Source organism: Theropithecus gelada, chromosome 1, assembly GCF_003255815.1.
Source record: "Theropithecus gelada isolate Dixy chromosome 1, Tgel_1.0, whole genome shotgun sequence".
NCBI lineage: Eukaryota > Metazoa > Chordata > Mammalia > Primates > Cercopithecidae > Theropithecus > Theropithecus gelada.
The window spans coordinates 172,812,645-172,830,505 of record NC_037668.1 but is presented as its reverse complement, the minus strand read 5'-3'; the positions used below and the strand labels follow the sequence as shown (position 1 = coordinate 172,830,505).

The 17,861-nt window shown below is 35.4% G+C and overlaps 1 protein-coding gene across 1 annotated transcript in view; it reads left to right on the top strand.

Moving 5' to 3' along the window:
* Positions 1-17,861, top strand: part of CDC73 (cell division cycle 73) — a 140,095-nt gene that overhangs the window by 26,948 nt on the left and 95,286 nt on the right. The window contains exons 9-10 of the mRNA XM_025400291.1: positions 1,398-1,476; positions 3,490-3,554. Coding sequence (XP_025256076.1) covers positions 1,398-1,476; positions 3,490-3,554 — 144 coding nt within the window. The remainder of the gene's footprint in view (positions 1-1,397; positions 1,477-3,489; positions 3,555-17,861) is intronic.

Below are 17,861 nucleotides of genomic sequence, written 5' to 3'. Positions count from 1 at the left end.
ATACAGCCTTTGCAACTACTTTGTAGTAGTTTTATTTGCTCATGAAATTGTTGGAATTTAACTTTTAAAGATGGTAGACTTTTGTTGATAATTAGATAAATACTTTTAGTTGATTCTCCATCAAGTACTTAAGAGCCTACTATTAGACAGTCTGCTAGTGATCCTGAGATACAATAATGAGAAAGATTATAGTCCCTACTTTCTTTGAGCTTGTAGTCTTAATACAGCAGTCCCTAACCTTTTTGGCACCAGGGACCAGTTTCGTGGAAGACAGTTTTTTCACGAATTGGGGGAGGGTTTTGGAATGAAACTGTTCCACCTCAGATCATCAGGGTTTAGTTAGATTCTCATAATGACCATGTAACCTAGATCCTTCAGCAGTTCCTTACTTATTAGATATATATATTTTATTAAAGGTAGTGAAGTAAGAGCTATGATGGCAAAGCACAGGGTACTTAGAATTATGAACTGGTTGACATTTCGAATAGCGGTTGATAGGAAACATGTCAAACCTTAAAACAGTTCTACCATTTGTGACTGAATATTCTTTCTGTATATTTATATAATCGTTAGAATACTTGAAGGTTTTAATGTTTGGCCCTTGACTATAGAAGTATATGCCTAGTGTGAAGTAAGCGTCTATTTATCATTCTTGATAGGTATTGATAAGTATATTTGGCATAATATTTGATATAGAATCCTATTGTAATAAAATGAAAAGTATTTCAGTCTTCATGAATTTTCCAAGTAGCTTTGAGAATATTGTTAAATATGTGTTTTTAGTTTGTTAAACATTGTGAGTTTTGATAAAGTATTTGTGATTAAATAATGCATCATTAGACTAACAGCCTTTTCTAATTATTTTAAAAAAGATACCTCTTACTTCAGTCTTACTCTGTTTATAATGGATTAATCATCATGGCTTTCATGTTTATTTAAGGATTAATAGTTTGGTGGATAATTCAGCTAAAAGTCTCTAAAACTAAACTCAACATACTTTGAATTTAAGGGTTTTTTGTTTTGTTTTGTTAAAACAATGATTATTGGAGGGAAGAGTATTAGGTCATAAAGATACTTTAGCCAGGTATAGTGGCTCATAACCTGTAATCCTAGCACTTTGGGAGACTGAGGTCGATCACCTGAGGCTGGGATTCAAAACCAGCTTGAGCAGCGTGGTGAAACTTTGTCTCTATAAAAAAATTAAAGAAAAAAAAATTAGCTGAGTGTGGTGGTACATGCCTGTGGTCCCAGCTACTTGGAAGGCTGAGCGGGGAGGATCACTTGGGCCCAGGAGGTCTTGGCTGCAGTGAGCCATGGTCACACTACTGCACTCCAGCACATTAAATAAGTGACATTTAAAAATACTAACAAATAACTCATAATTAATTTTTTTACAGGATCCTACTTTGCGCACCAAACAGCCTATCCCAGCTGCCTATAACAGATACGATCAGGAAAGATTCAAAGGAAAAGAAGGCAAGTTGCTTAACTCTTATCTTCACCTTAGTGTGGTTGTGTTGAACTTGAGAGACAGTATGGGCTGATGTTTGGGTAGGGTAAGGGTTGGCAAAGTAATGTCTACAGACCAGATCTTACCCACTGCAATTTTTCTTAAATAACATTTTGTTGGGACACAGCCACACTCATTCATTTATGTATTTTATATATGGCTGCTTTGGCTTTGTGACATCAGTATAAAATTGTTTCAGTAGAGACTGTGTAGCCTACAAAGCCTAAAAATATTATTTGGCCCTTTACAGAAAAAAGTTGGCCAACCCTTGGTTAATAGCATGGATTCTGGATCCAGACAGCTTATGTCATATTAAATTTTTGTGTGAATTTTAATGTTACTTTAACTGCATTCTGCCTTAGTTTTCTCGTGTGTGTAATTAAAATATTACTATAGTACCTGTTTCTTATGGTTATTGTGAGTATTGGACTGGTTAATAAATATTAGGTTCCCAGAATAGTATCTGATAGGTAAGTAAATTATCTATAAATGTTTGCTGTTATTCATACTGCTTTTGTTTTTATGTAAAGTAGAGATTTTATATGTTAAGTCATGTTTCTCAAGTTATAAATGTGTATGTGCATTGAGAACTTGGAAACAGATTTTGAGCAATGGTGGGAGGACTTATTTTGTGATGGTCTACGTGATATTGTGGCTAATGCAATAGTGAACCATTTCTGCAGTTGTGAGGTGAGACTAATGTCAGTGTAACTTCCTCTTGGAATCTTCATTCATCATGACTTGATTCATGAAAATATTAAGTAAAAGCAGCTGGAAGTTAATGATATTTTTATGCATAATCTGAAATCTTAAGTTTTTTTTAAATGATATGTTGCCTTGATGCAATGAATTTTGTGTGCTGACTTCATTTAGTTGATAAAGGCATGCACTGGATATGTGCCATAGAAAGACTACGTCCATTCTTTCGTTATAGTATTCAATGTTTTTCTTGGGGAATGAATTATATAAAGCAGAGGTTGGTAAATTACATCTCCAAAACTAAATATAACCCTCCATGGGCCAAATTGGGTTGCCCCCATTTGATCACATATATTGTTTATTCTGTTTTTGCGCTACAGATACAGAATTGGGTAGTTGTGACAGAGATTTTAAGGCTCGCAGTATGTAAAATATTTGCCTTTGCAGAAAGGCATATTGGGATTCTGTCCTGGCACTCCAATCATTATTTACAACACTGCTGTCTATAAAATATATAATATGGTTGATTGCTGTGGCTCACACCTGTAATCCCAGCACTTTTGGAGGTGGAGGCAGGAGGATTGCTTGAGTTCAGTACTTTGTGACCAGCCTGACCAAGATGGCAAGACCCCATCTCTACTAAAAATACAAAAAAATAGCTGGGTACAGTGGTGCCTGCCAGTGGTCCTAGCTACTCAGGAGGCTGAGGTGGGAGGATTGCTTGAACCTGCGGAGGAGGGTTGGGAGAAGAGGTTGCAGTGAACTGAGATTGTGCCACTGTACTCCAGGCTAGGTGACAGAGTGAGACCCTATCTCAAAAGAAAAAAAAAAATGTGTGTGTGTGTGTATATATGTATGTATGTATGTAAAAATAAGTATATGCCTATGACTGAAACTTTGGAACACTACTTTTTATAACTTTGGGTCTTCTCATGGTATTAGGTGCTTTTAATGGTACTGTCATTGAGTATTAGTAGTAAGTAATTTGGGGTTATAAAATATTCAATCTAATTTTTGAACGTAATTGCAGAGATAGTCTTAACCAGCTTCTACACAATAGGCTTGCTGGTCTGTATTTAATATATTAGTATTTTTTACCCTAGTGTCCTTTCTAAAGTTTTTATCTTCACAAATACGGAATTTAATTTTACATAGTAGATTCAAGGCTTTGTTATACTATTGAACCATGACATTCAATGTAGATTATTACTTTAGATTTGTTATAGGTCATAAGATACATGATCTATAAAATCTTAACAGTAAGCCTCTTTTTTTCATAGAAACGGAAGGCTTCAAAATTGACACTATGGGAACCTACCATGGTATGACACTGAAATCTGTAACGGTAAGTTAATTTGGCTGTAGATTTCTTTTGTTCCAGGGATTTTATGTGAGTAGCACATGTTGAAGAAAATATTCTCTTATATTTTTTATTTCAAACATTTTTCTTTGTTGATCACTTGTGCTGATTGATCTGTGTGGTGTATGGATTCATGGGTATCCTGTTTCGTGTTTCTTTTCCTTCAAACTAAGTTGAATATATGTAAACAAAAGCTGATTTGATTAACTTGCAAGTAGGGCAGTGCCACCTGGTCAGTATTTAAAGCCATTAAGTTAGGAGGTCAGTTTGGGAGAGCTTTTTGGCATAATATTCTTTGTTTTTAAAAATGTAATGTCTTACGCTCTTTAAAGAGATGGATTGTAGTGATTATAATGCTTACAGAGTATGTAATTAACAGAACTAAATACTTGGGTATCTGTGAATATAAGCCTTTGGTTCACGTTTAGCAAACTTTCTTTTTTTAACCTCCTAAAAATGGTTATTTCTATATATTCTGACCAAGCCATATTTAACACTTTTAATTTTTATTTAGTTAATGATTGGATTGGATTCTAGTAATCTCATTTTGCATATTTATATTCTAGATCGTTATACCTTTTAGGCTTTTGTTTATATTCTAGATTATACTTTTAAAATACTATGATGTGTATTAAATAGAGTATACTTAAGACACTAATACCAAACTTTTGTCTTTGCTTGTGAATCATCAGATCTTTATGGACTCTATGTAACATGGAATCATTATATATGTGCTGTGGTTTCTCAGAACTAACATGTAACTTTATATCTACGTGGAATTTTTCATGTTTTACTCACTCATTTCCAAAAGCCAATAGCAAGTATAGAGATCTGATTTTAAGTCTGTTTTTTTCTGGACTTCAAATTGGGATTGGATATCAGATGTTTTGTTAATATACTTGTTTTTAAATTATCATCAGATTTGTTTCTGTATTAAATTATATGTAGATTAATGAATTCATTCAAGAAGTACTTATTGAGCATTTGTGTCGGATCCTGTCCTTGTTGCTGGTCATACAGCTGTGAATAAATCAGATGAGGCTTGTTTAGATGAGAAGTCAGAGATACTTCTCTCAGGAGGTAACAGTTTAGCAGAGACTTGGATTGCATTCCTCTGCGTCAAGGCAGGGATCAAGACTGAGGTCCAGTTGGGCAACAGCAAGGCGGCCAGTATTGTTAGAGTTTAGAGAATTAGGGCAAAAGTCATGAGGGATTAGATACTCCCATCTTATGCAGTCTGCCTGGTTCTTCCTGACTTCAATATATAATTCATGGCTAAAGATTTAGTTTTAAATTCTTTCGTGATTTGGTTATTGACATCTTGGGAACAGAACTTGCCTACTAATCATTTCCCTAAGTGCAACAGGACTTGCCCGCTGATCATTCCCTAAGTGCATTAGTCGTAGAATGAAGTTGTTATCTTTGGGGAGCCATCAAAGTAAGTTTTTTGTTATTTTTGTTATTGTTGTTTTTGCTTTTCTCATCCATCCCTGTAGCTCTGAAATGCCATGAAATGGTTTTATTATCTGAGCTTCTTTGCAAATAGTAAAATCTGTGATGGTTTTTATAGTGGTCCTTTGTACAGAGCAGGTTTTCTAAAATTTAAGGATAGCTTCTTCATTGATCAGTATGAGAATGACATGATTCTGTTACATCATCAGAGACTGTGCTAAATATACTGAAAGACAGGTGAATTTAAGCAATGTACTGAAGTATGCTGAAAAAGAGAGGTGAATTTAAGCAAATTCATGCTGTGTCATTTTTAAAGAATAATCATGAAAAAAGCATTGTGTAGGAATGCAACAGAAAGACTAAAAATGGTTAAATTGCTGATAGTTATATTAATACCCAGTTTGAATATCTGTGTTGTTTGTGATCTGATTTATGCAGTTGTTAGAATTAATACCTAGAGAAATTTGAACTTGAAAGCTTTGAAGTTCTCAGATAATTATTTTTAAGTTGTGTCTCAGACTTACGTTTCCAATTTAATATTTTTTTCTCCTCTTTTCTGCTTTGGAATTACTACCTATTTGTGAGCTCGTGAGTTGCACCAACTTTCTACCTTATTCTCCAGTCAAGAAAGTTTCTCTATTATAGTATCCACCTAGACATACAAGGATGTTAAATACATGTTAAAAGGCTTTGCTGCCCAGATGTAACTTCCTTTCTAATTTATGTATAGTTCATTTTTGCTGCCATTGTTCTCCAATGTTTTGATATGCCTGGTTAATATACATAGTTAGTAAAATTAGGATCAATCTATGTATCTTTTAAGTTAAACATCAGATTTCTGATATATGCAAGACTAAATTATGCAGACAGCTAGAATATTTTTATGCAGATAGATTATTTCCTATATATTTTATAGAGAAGGATATATGTTTTGGTAATCACATTTCATAAGAATCATGAAGTAGTGAAAGTTTTTATACAAGTAAAGGCCCCAGGGAGAGTGCTTTGATAATATTTTATGAAAATAAGAATTATTCAAACTTATGGCAACAGAAACCCAGGTATCTTTAAAGTTACAAATTTGTATAGTTGGGTTTCTGGTTAACTTAGGCCATGAAATATGTTTCACAGTAAAGATTCCAGAGGCCCAAGCCATGAAATTGTTGATTCGATAGAGAACTTTTCCCAGTTTGGAGCTTTTTCCCCAAATTTGTTACTTGGGTTCTGTAATATTTAAGAAACACTAGGTTAGGCCAGGCGCAGTGGCTCATGCCTGTAATCCCAGCACTTTGGAGGCCAAGGCAGGCAGATCACTTGAGGCCAGGAGTTCAAGACCAGCTTGGTTAATGTGGCAAAACCCCATCTACTAAAAATACAAAAATTAGCCAGGATGTGGTGGTGCACACCTGTAATCCCAGCTACTCCGGAGGCTGAGGTAGGAGAATTGCTTGAACCCAGGAGGCGGAGGCTGCAGTGAGCCAAGATTAGGCCACTACAGTCCAGTCTGGGTGACAGAGTGAGACTCTGTCTCAAAAACAAACGAAAAAACTCCACTATATTAAACAGATTTTGTGGTTCACGAATCTCATTGTTTTTAATGTATGAGTGTCTAAATTGGAAGAATATGCAGTCTTTCTAAGCTTATTTAACCCACTGAGTTTGCCCCTACCCTAACACCTAGGGAGTATTCTTGGAAAGAACTAGTGTTTCATAGAATCAGGTTAAGTAAAGCTATCTCAGAATTATGTGGAGGTAGAAACCATTCAGTGGGGGAAATAACAATATATTTTCATGGTTTCGTTTTGTGAAAGGGTCATATTAGACAAAGAACGTCACTTGACAAAGTTTTTATTGTATAGTAAATGAGAGAATATGATGAAGACCTGTTTTTGTTAGTTGTATAGTAGCAAGGAACCAATTTATGGTTCCCCTGGAGAAATAATTAGAAGATGGTGATCACAGTTCACTCTTATTAATAAGGATTTGGTGGTTGCATTGAGAACCACTTCATTTTAACCTGTCTAGCCTGTTCATATTTAACTGGAAGGGTTACAAACTCTAACCTCTATTTGTTCTTAGTGAGTATCATTGACTCTTGATTACCTTTACTGTCTTCATTTTTGAGGAAGCATCTCACACCCTGCAATTATAGAGATTAAAAGGTTTCCTTTAAGATCTTTGCTTGAATTTATTCCAATAGTCATCATCGTTGTTACAATAAGTATGTTTTGGGGAACAATTTTTTTGATAGTGAGTAAACTTAGGTAGTTTTATACAGTTTGTTAGAGGTGTAATATTATCACCATCAATTCTCAGGAGGATGCAGAATCTCAGGCTGTCAACCAGGTTATATTCTTAAAAGCAGGAACACATACATTAACACCTTCCCCACCCCACCACTGTTTTATAAAGCTTTCTTCATTCCCATTTGTTTGTTGATTAATTTGTTCATCTCTGCTTGAATTGTTACGAGAGTGCTGTAGTAGCAGTAATGTTCTGGAGTTGAGTGTAGAGTTCAGCCCTGCAGATAATGGAGAATTTTTAAAAGCTGTCTTCCTTAGGGCTCTATTTCCTCTTCTTCCTCTTTCCTTTAGCAAGTATTTCTTGAGTGCATGCTGTGTGCCTTGCAGTGTGTCGAGTGCTGGGACATCAACGATGAACAAAACCAGACGTGTTCTTATGGACTTTATGATCTGGTTGGGGAGGAACACATTAGTCATACTATAAAATTGTGACTATGCCAAGTATTAGAGGTATATTGTGCAACAAGAGCCTAAAATTGGATTTGTTGCAGGAGTTAGAATACTTCATTAAGGAGTTAATGCTTGAATAAGATCAGAAGTTTGTGTAGGATTTAACTTGGTGATGACAGGAAAACACATTTTAGGAACAGTGAACAAAAAGCAGGAGTAAAAGCCCTGTGATGGGGAGAGCATGGGGAGTAGAAAGATTTAAAAGAAGACTGCTTATTATTGTATATTTTTAGGATGCTTGTAGGAAAGTTTATTTTTCTTCTTCCTGCCTGTTCATAAATATTATGAACAGGCAGTATATTTATGAACAGGCAGGAAGAAGAACATGGTAATGTAGATCATCCAGAAGCATTTTAGCTTACTTCTGGAGTCATTCATTTTGCCAATCTAAATGTGGCCACAGATAACGTTTTATTAGGCATCCATTGTAATTTAAATTTTTATCTTACTCACCACCATTTAAAAATTAGAGCTTGTCACATGAACAGTCTGCATTTCCAGCTTCCTTAAAATCTATCTGGCATGAATGGGTACTGAGTCTGTAGTCTCACATGGCAACAGCCACATCCACCTGAGCAGGAGCTACCTCCTCTATATAAGAGGTTTTCTCTAGATTGCCACAGGCCTTATTACTTTGTTATCTTTTATTTAGCCTTCTTTACTTATTTCTACTATATCTATAGATTGTTTTGGCCATCCGGTTTGAAATTCCTGCTCTAGAGGCAGTACCAGTTTGTTAAAGATAAGTTAATCAGTTGGAAATACAACAAATATGAGGCTTTGAAGTCAGTGCTGGCTTTGATTTTCAGTTCTACCATTCATTCTCCTGCTTGTGAAGTTGAGGAAGTTATTTAATCTTTCTATCAGTTATTTTGTTTTTATTTTATAATATATATAATAGAACTTACGTCATAGTATTGTTGAAGATTAAAGGAGACACTGTATAAAATGCTTAGTACAAAGAGGCTTAACAAATGGTAGCTACTTGTATTATTAATTTATGATTCTGTAAACTCAGTTGGATGTATGTGTAAATGTCGGCAACTATATAGCTTTATTGTACTTGTAATTTATTATATTTATTAATATATGTAATATATGTATTTAGTATTGTTAATGATACAATTTTCATTGAAAGTTATGAAGACTAGTTTATATAAATGTTATGATCGTCTTTTTTCTCTCCAGTAATTGGGGTATTTTTGCAACAGCTATGTATGTTTATCTTATAGCAGAGATCTTTTGCCTTTGAGAGAAAGTAGCCGCAAATAAGTTATATAAAGAGGGTAATAACTAGGTTGGCTTTTTCCATCTGTTAGGACTCATACATAGAAAGAAATGTAATTTCTTTAATTTTAAGTTACTGACTTTCTGGACAGGCATGGTAGCTCATGCCTATAATCCTAGCACTTTGGGAAGCTGAGGCAGGTGAATAGCTGAAGACCAGGAGTTTGAGACCAGCCTGTGCAAAGCAGTGAGACCCTATCTCTAAAAATTAAAAAAAAATTAAGTAACTTTCATCTGAAAAGTATATAAAGTGTTCAGGATTTTAATATGTAGTTACAGAATTATAAGTAGGAATATTACTTTTATAAAATGTTTTTTTCTGTACTCTGTGTTTAGACTGGCGTATTTTTCTATTTGAGAGTATTATATTACAGTTTAAGCAATTTTCAAAACTTGGTGCTTGTTTTGATATTTCAGGGAACAAAGTGGTTCTATCATGTGTCCGCCTAGCAGTATAAAGGTGTACCCCTTAAATGACACATTAGTTTTTTTATATATGTAAAAACTGTTTACAAAATGTAAAAATTAAAATAGCGTGTATATAATAGTCCATTGTATCCCTTAAGTTTTGAAAGTTTATTTTATATACCTACTGTTACATGAAGTAATACTTCCGTATTAACGTATTATGTGTTGTATACAGTTTTTTGTTAGAGATGCATTTTCATAGACTTTTCTAAGAAGCCATCACTAAAGTGAATAGGCAATGTTTTTTTCTCTTTTAGCACAAAGAGGCTCAACAAATGGTACTCATAAAAAATCCTTTATATCCCTTTCATAGTAATTTTCCCCTTTGTGATTTTTTCCAACTTTTTTGGAGGGGGGCAGGTAATGTTCTGGTTATAGATTTGGACCAAGTCTTAATGTAAGGGAGGGAGAAGAGAGAACTTTCTATTATGATTTGTTGGCCTGTTTGTTATAGCAAATTAAGCTTCAGCTTTCTCATCAGAAAGGTGATATAACTTCCTTAGGGATTTGTTTTGAGGTTTAAATGTATCCAGTTATAGCTTGTTTAGCATTGCCCTTTTCACTGCTTCTTTAAAGATTTATTTTATTTTATTATTTTTTTTTGAGACGGAGTTTCACTGTCTCACCAAGGCTGGAGTGCAGTGGCATGATCTCAGCTCAGTGCAACCTCCATCTCCTGGGTTCAAGTGATTCTCTTGCCTCAGCCTCCCAAGTAGCTGGGATTACAGGTGTGCACCAACACGACTGGCTAATTTTTGTATTTTTAGTAGAGACGGGGTTTTGTATTTTTAGGAGAGACTGCATTGGCCAGGCTGGTCGCGAACTCCTGACCTCACGTGATCTGCCTGCGTCAGCCTCCCAGAGTGCTCGGATTACAGGCGTGAGCCACCGTGCCCGGCCTCCTTTCACTGCTTTTTGAGTGTAGTATGGAATTGATTGTAGTTATTGCATAAATGTTTTTATATTAACCATATATAATATTTTGTAAGCGTTTTATACTGAATAATACAGATATACTCTTTAATTGGCTAGTATTTAGACTGAACACTTATTTAGATGGGTAAATATTAAGTCATTTCATGCCTTCCTTGTGGTAAGAAGTATTAGAATCTGATTTAACCTTAACATTTTGTCAACATTAGTAGCATTTTGGTGCTAATGTACTTCAAGAAAAATGAATTACAGCAACAACATACTAATTCATGTGAGGGAATTTTAATACATGTAAAGCGAAGATTATTTTTATGTGGTTTAGTTTATATATCTTAACTGAGGTTTATTGAAAATCCATTACACACTGGTTGATAGATTTTGTGTAAGCCTGTATAAGTGAACTCAATTTAGCTTTGCATTTTGTTAAAGAATAACTATTAGTTTACCCAAAACATATTAGAGGTTTTAGTTAATATCTGTAACATGACTTTTAAAATTATTCTACCAATGACTATGGAGTTCATGCCACAATCACAGAACACTTGAGATTTATTTTAGAAAGAAAGTTATTGTTGCCACATGTATCAGAGTAATCTTGAAATCATTGTGTAATTTTTAATAATAAATTTGGTATCATTTTGTTTTAAAATGCTGTAATATTGATCCTTGTAAGAATAGGAAACATAGAAACCAGTTTGGAAATATAGTTTGTTAAATAATAAAAATTTATACTATGAAACATCATTTTGGTTACATATATTCTCTTATATTTTAGTATATAATGCTGTAGTTATATATGACTCTCAGAATTGCACAAAGATTTTAGTTTTCTTTCAACTTAATAGAGCTTTTTATTCCAATTTCTATTTACCTGCATCAGTGTAACTAATTCAGTTTTAACAAAATTATTGTCAGTGTTAAACATATTTTATGACTTTTAATTTCCCACTTCTCCTTGTATTTTTAGATTAACCACTACTGTTCTTTAACATACAAATGCTTTTTATTTTCTGTATTTCTCTTTATTATTTTGAACACAGATTAATCTTTTAATATTCCCATTAACTTTATGACAGATGTTTTAATCAATTGGTTCGTATGAAAAAACCCTAGTATATTTAATAGCATGCTATATTTGGGTGTTTGGGTATGTCCTTGATGGGAACTTTTCCATTGGCTGTTGCTGGCTGAACTTTAGTTTGTTAGATCAATTTCTGGGTCTTTGTAAATTGATTTAGATTTTTGAGTGACTTTTTAATCTTATAATTCCTGCATTCAAATTTTTTAAATTGTCTTAGTATTCATTGGATTATCTACTTAGTTCATCCCATCCCCCCCCCCCCCCCCATCCTACCAAACCTCATTTGATCTTTAATTCTAAGTTTTGGTTTCTTTTCCAGGTCTTTTTCTTGATGGCTGTTTCTTTTAGTGTTGTTCTTCTTGTCTTTCCTGCTTCTCATGTTCCTCTGTGAGTGACTGTTCCCATGTTTTTTTAAATACCTGTTTTTAAACTCTTACTTGCTTCTGGACTGGACAGATCTTGCTATTTAGAAACTAAGTTCTTATTTGAAATTTCACAATGGTGCTTTGCACTGAATCCATTGAAGACATAGTAACTTTGAAATGCTTAGAAATGAAAAATTTTAAGATCTTTTGTTTTAATTAGAGACAAAAGTCATACCATAGAACTCTCATAACTCTCTCACTGTTGAACTTGTCATATTTTATGGGTGTCATTGAAAAAGCTTTTATTCTTATATTTAGATTTTTGCAACTGTATATAAGATCAAATTAGAGTTTTATTTTGAAATCAAGTCAATTTAACTACATATATGTACACACACATATATATGTACACACAGATATATATATATAAAAAGACAGCATCTCACTCTGTCGCTCAGGCTGGAGTGCAGTGGCACGATCTCAGCTCGCTGCAGCCTCTGCCTCCCAGGTTGAAGTGATCCTCCTGCCTCAGCCTCCTGAGTAGCTGAGACTACAGGCGTGTGCCACCACGTCCTGGCGATTTTTTGTGTTTTTAGTAGAGATGTGGTTTCACCTTGTTGGCCATGCTGGTCTCAAACTCCTGACCTCAAGTAATCTGCTGCCTCAGACTTCCAAAGTGTTGGGATTATAGACGTGAGCCACCGCGCCCCGCCAGTTTAACATTTTTACATATTACAATTAGAATTGATTCAGCCTTTTATCATCCTCTACAGTGAATTCTGGATGTTATCAATCCTTTAATCATTTACCTCCCCAAATTTGGTATTTTTGGATAGATGCTCCAGTTTTTCTACAGTGTCTTTTTGTCATTTCTGTCTTATGTGTGGTGCCATAAATATTCTGGAATTGAATTCCTAATATATTTCATTATACCAAACTTGAAAACTAAAATAAAGCAGCTCTTTGATCTTTCAGAAGTTACTGAATTCTTACTTGTGTTCTGTATGTAGATGGCTTTTAGAGAGTAACTCCCCATTCAGCTTCTGATAGGATTATAATATTTTAGTAACTTATCTAGCTATGCAAGGTATTTCACAGTATCCTTAGGAATTACTGAGTTTTAAATAGAATGACAGAATAATTACCAGTTATTCTGATAGTAAATTTATAGGTACATTATAATTCATCAAGAACTTTGGGGTGTGTGTGTGCGCGCGCGCCTGCATGTGTGTGCGTGTGCGTGCATGTGTGTATATATTATTTATGTTTTTCCCTCCTAGAAAAGTTAACAGACTGGGCGCAGTGACTCATGCCTGTAATCCCTGCACTTTGGAAGGCTGAGGCAGGTGGATTCCTTGAGCCTATTTGGCAAAATTCCATCTCTACAAAAAAATTCAAAAATTAGCCGGGCATAGTGGTGTGCGCCTGTAGTCCCAGGTACTCAGGAGGCTGAGGCAGGCAGATTGATTTAAGCCCAGGAGGTCAAGGCTGCAGTGAGCCATGATTGCGCTACCACACTCCAGCCTGGGCAACAGAACGAGACCCTCCCCCCACAAAAAAAAGAAGTTACTTTAAGAAGAAACTTCAAAAACGTAACTGTTTAAATAACTTGATATTGGAAAATATTTTTCTTTACCTAGGTTAAGTGCAGTAGATATAAATGATCTAATACTTTCCAATAAATTGATAGATACCAATTTCGGTGCACCTGTGATAGACATTTGTATTATTTCTAACTTTTCTGAGTCATTATTAATATTTTTGAAAATTTTGTATAACTTTTTTTAAAGCTTTAAACCTCAGTGTAAAAAGGCTATAGTAGTTTCTTTTTGTTTTTGTTTTTGTTTGTTTTTGAGGTGGAGTCTCACTCTTATCACCCAGGCTGGAGTGCAGTGGCACTATCTGGATCAACTGCAACCCCTGCCTCCCGGGTTCATGCTATTCTCCTGCCTCAGTCTTCTGAGTAGCTGGGATTGCAGGCACCCGCCACCACGCCCAGTTAATTTTTGTACTTTTTAGCAGAAACAGGGTTTCGCCATGTTGGCCAGTCTGGCCTTGAACTTCTGACCTCAAGTGATCGGCCTGCCTCGGCCTCCCAAAGTGCTGGGATTGCAAGCGTGAGCCACCATATCTGGCCTGGTATACTAGATTTTATAAAACTATGCTTCATTATGTCATATTGGCAGTATTACATTTACATTTTATATTAGAACCCTCTTGTAGATCATCGAAGACCAGTCCACAGTACATAGTAACTGGTTCTAAGTGTCTGAATAATTTCAGTCAACGTGTTTTGTGTGTAACAGATCAAAGGAGAAATAACTGCTGGTGATGAATGGATGTGCAGAGGTTTTGTTGCCTATGGTTGATCAGCTGCCTGAATCCTGAGTTGTCTCATAGGGTGGCATTACGTTAGTAATTTGCCGTAGCCCAGAGAAAGGCTGAGAAACTGGGTAATGTTAGTATACCATGAGAAATTGATTCATTTTAATTAAGCTTATGAGAGTAGCATTTGAAATCAAATGCTGATTTATTAATTTGCAGTGATAAATGTAATTAACAAGGGCACTGGATTCTCACATCTAGCACATGTTCTCTGTGTAAAGCTACATTGGAAATCACAGTACACTGTGCAATGAGCGTATAATAAGTTATATCCTTCAAATGTTTAGGGGTATTAAAGTAGTCTGTTATTTTTAACTCTTCATTGAAAAAAGACTTGTTGCAAGGCCAGGGTACCTGTCCCCTTGGGCACTGCTTAGATAGGTTTTGATTTGCCATTGTGATTTCTGTTCCTTGTTGTGTCTGACTAATCCCTTGCCAGATGATATGATGTATTATTTCTTTAGATGTATAGATTACTGAGTCAACTTCAGGACTGTGTTTCATTCCATTCTATTTGATTTGTTAAAAAGTGTTGGTGAGGGAACTAGCTCTTTTGAATTTGGGAGTCATAACGTAGATATCCAAAGGATCTGATTTATTACAGGAGAGGTTAGGAGCAATAGAATGACCTTGCTGCAAGTTTGAGCTATAAATTTAGGATTAGTCACATTTAGTTTTGTTGATTTGGAAGGTGAGAGAAGAGCAGGGATTTCCTGCTGGGTTTTGGAAATCTTTCTTTTTAAAGAGATGGGGTCTTACTATGTTGCCCAGGTTGGACTTGAACTCTGTACCTGAGTCTGCAGGTGTATGCCACTTTCCTCAGCATGGAAATCACTTTCTCTGCCTTTTACTTATTACAGGTTGATAGTCAAATTAATGAGGTTACTTAAACCTCACCCTCCCAAATAGTAATTTCAGTGCTGCAAAGACATTACAATTTAAGTGTTTCCTAGCGTTGTATAAAACTACTTAAGATTTAGAATGCAGTCAATATGAGTAAAAAATCAAATATGGTTAAAGTACAAATAAAGTAGTATCATTGTAAAGTACAAATAGAGAAGTATAAAGAAGACTTTATGTATCAGTAGATAAGTAATAATTCTATGTTGAGATGAACGTTTTACATAGTCTCAGGATGGCCAGATTAAAAAATTCTGCTGTGACATATTTGAAAGATGTGAAGATCCACACAGCATAAATGCAGAGCATGAAATATTTTTCATAAGAATAATTGGTGGATTGTGTAGAAAGTTTTGTTTGCATTTTACTCATTTGGTTATATTTACATATAGTGTATTTAGTGAAATTACCAGAACCATTTTCAGCAATAGAAGAAATTAATTAGTCTTTTTCTCTCTTTCTCACATGGATGCATGGACATGCATTCATACCTCTCTCCCTCCCACATATGCATAAAATTGATCAAAATGTGGTTGAGGTCTCCACTGGTACACTTAAACTGAGCATGCTAACATTTGGTCTGTAAGGAACAACCTACCGTTTTTATATATGCCCTTATTTACTTACGCTGTATTGATATTTGGTGTTTGCCTGTAAAAATAAGCCAGCCATTCTTTCACTATGACTTTTTGGTTTTTTTAAATTATACTTTAAGTTCTAGGGTACATGTGCACAACGTGCAGGTTTGTTACATATGTATACATGTGTGATGTTGGTGTGCTGCACCCATTATCTCGTCATTTACATTAGGTATATCTCCTAATGCTATCCCTCCCCCCTACCCCATCCCCACAATAGGACCTGGTGTGTGATGTTCCCCTTCGTGTGTCCAAGTGATCTCATTGTTCAATTCCCACCCATGAATGAGGACATGCGGTATTTGGTTTTCTGTTCTTGTGATAGTTTGCTGAGAATGATGGTTTCCAGCTGCATCCATGTCCCTACAAAGGACACGAGCTCATCCTTTTTTATGGCTGCATAGTATTCCATGGTGTATATGTGCCACATTTTCTTAATCCAGTCTGTCACTGATGGACGTTTGGGTTGATTCCAAGTCTTTGCTATTGTGAATAGTGCCGCAATAAACATACGTGTGCATGTGTCTTTATAGCAGCATGATTTATAATCCTTTGGGTATATCCCCAGTAATGGGATGGCTGGGTCAAATGGTATTTCTAGTTCTAGATCCTTGAGGAATTGCCACACTGTTTTCCACAATGGTTGAACTAGTTTACACTCCCACCAACAGTGTAAATATTTCTCCACATCCTCTCCAGCACCTGTTGTTTCCTGACTTTTTAATGATTGCCATTCTAACTGGTGTAAGATGGTATCTCATTGTGGTTTTGATTTGTGTTTCTCTGATGGCCAGTGATGATGAGCATTTTTTCATGTGTCTGTTGGCTGTACGAATGTCTTCTTTTGAGAAGTGTCTGTTCATATCCTTTGCCCACTTTTTGATGCGGTTGTTTTTTTCTTGCAAATTTGATTGAGTTCTTTGTAGGTTCTGGATATTAGCCCTTTGTCAGATGAGCAGATTGCAAAAATTTTCTTCCATTCTGTAGGTTGCCTGTTTACTCTGATGGTGGTTTCTTTTGCTGTGCAGAAGCCCTTTAGTTTAATTAGATCCCATTTGTCAGTTTTGGCTTTTGTTGCCATTGCTTTTGGTGTTTTAGACATGAAGTCCTTGTCCAGGCCTATGTGCTGAATGGTATTACCTAGGTTTTCTTCTAGGGTTTTTATGGTTTTAGGTCTAACATTTAAGTCTCTAATCCATCTTGAATTAATTTTCATATAAGGAGTAAGAAAAGGATCCAGTTTCAGCTTTCTACTTATGGCTAGCCAATTTTCCCAGCACCATTTATTAAATAGGGAATCCTTTCCCCATTTCTTGTTTTTGTCAGGTTTGTCAAAGACAGAATGGTTGTAGATGTGGGGTATTATTTCTGAGGGCTCTGTTCTGTTTCATTGGTCTATATCTCTGTTTTGGTACCAGTACCATGCTGTTTTGGTTACTGTAGCCTTGTAGTATAGTTTGAAGTCAGGTAGCGTGATGCCTCCAGTTTTCTTCTTTTGGCTTAGGATTGTCTTGGCAATTCAGGCTCTTTTTTGGTTCCATATGAACTTTAAAGCATTTTTTTCCAATTCTGTGAAGAAAGTCATTGGTAGCTTAATGGGGATGGCATTGAATCTATAAATTACCTTGGGCAGTATGGCCATTTTCACAATATTGATTTTTCCTATCCATCAGCATGGTATGTTCTTCCATTTGTTTGTGTCCTCTTTTATTTCACTGAGCAGTGCTTTGTAGTTCTCCTCGAAGAGGTGGTCCTTTATATCCCTTGTAAATTGGATCCTAGGTATTTTATTCTCTTTGAAGCTGTTGTGAATGGGAGTTCATTCATGATTTGGCTCTCTGTCTGTTATTGGAGTGTAAGAATGCTTGTGATTTTTGCACCTTGATTTTGTATCCTGAGACTTTGCTGAAGTTGCTTATCAGCTTAAGGAGATTTTGGGCTGAGACGATGGGGTTTGCTAAATATACAATCATGTCATCTGCAAACAAGGACAATTTGACTTCCTCTTTTCCTAACTGAATACCCTTTAT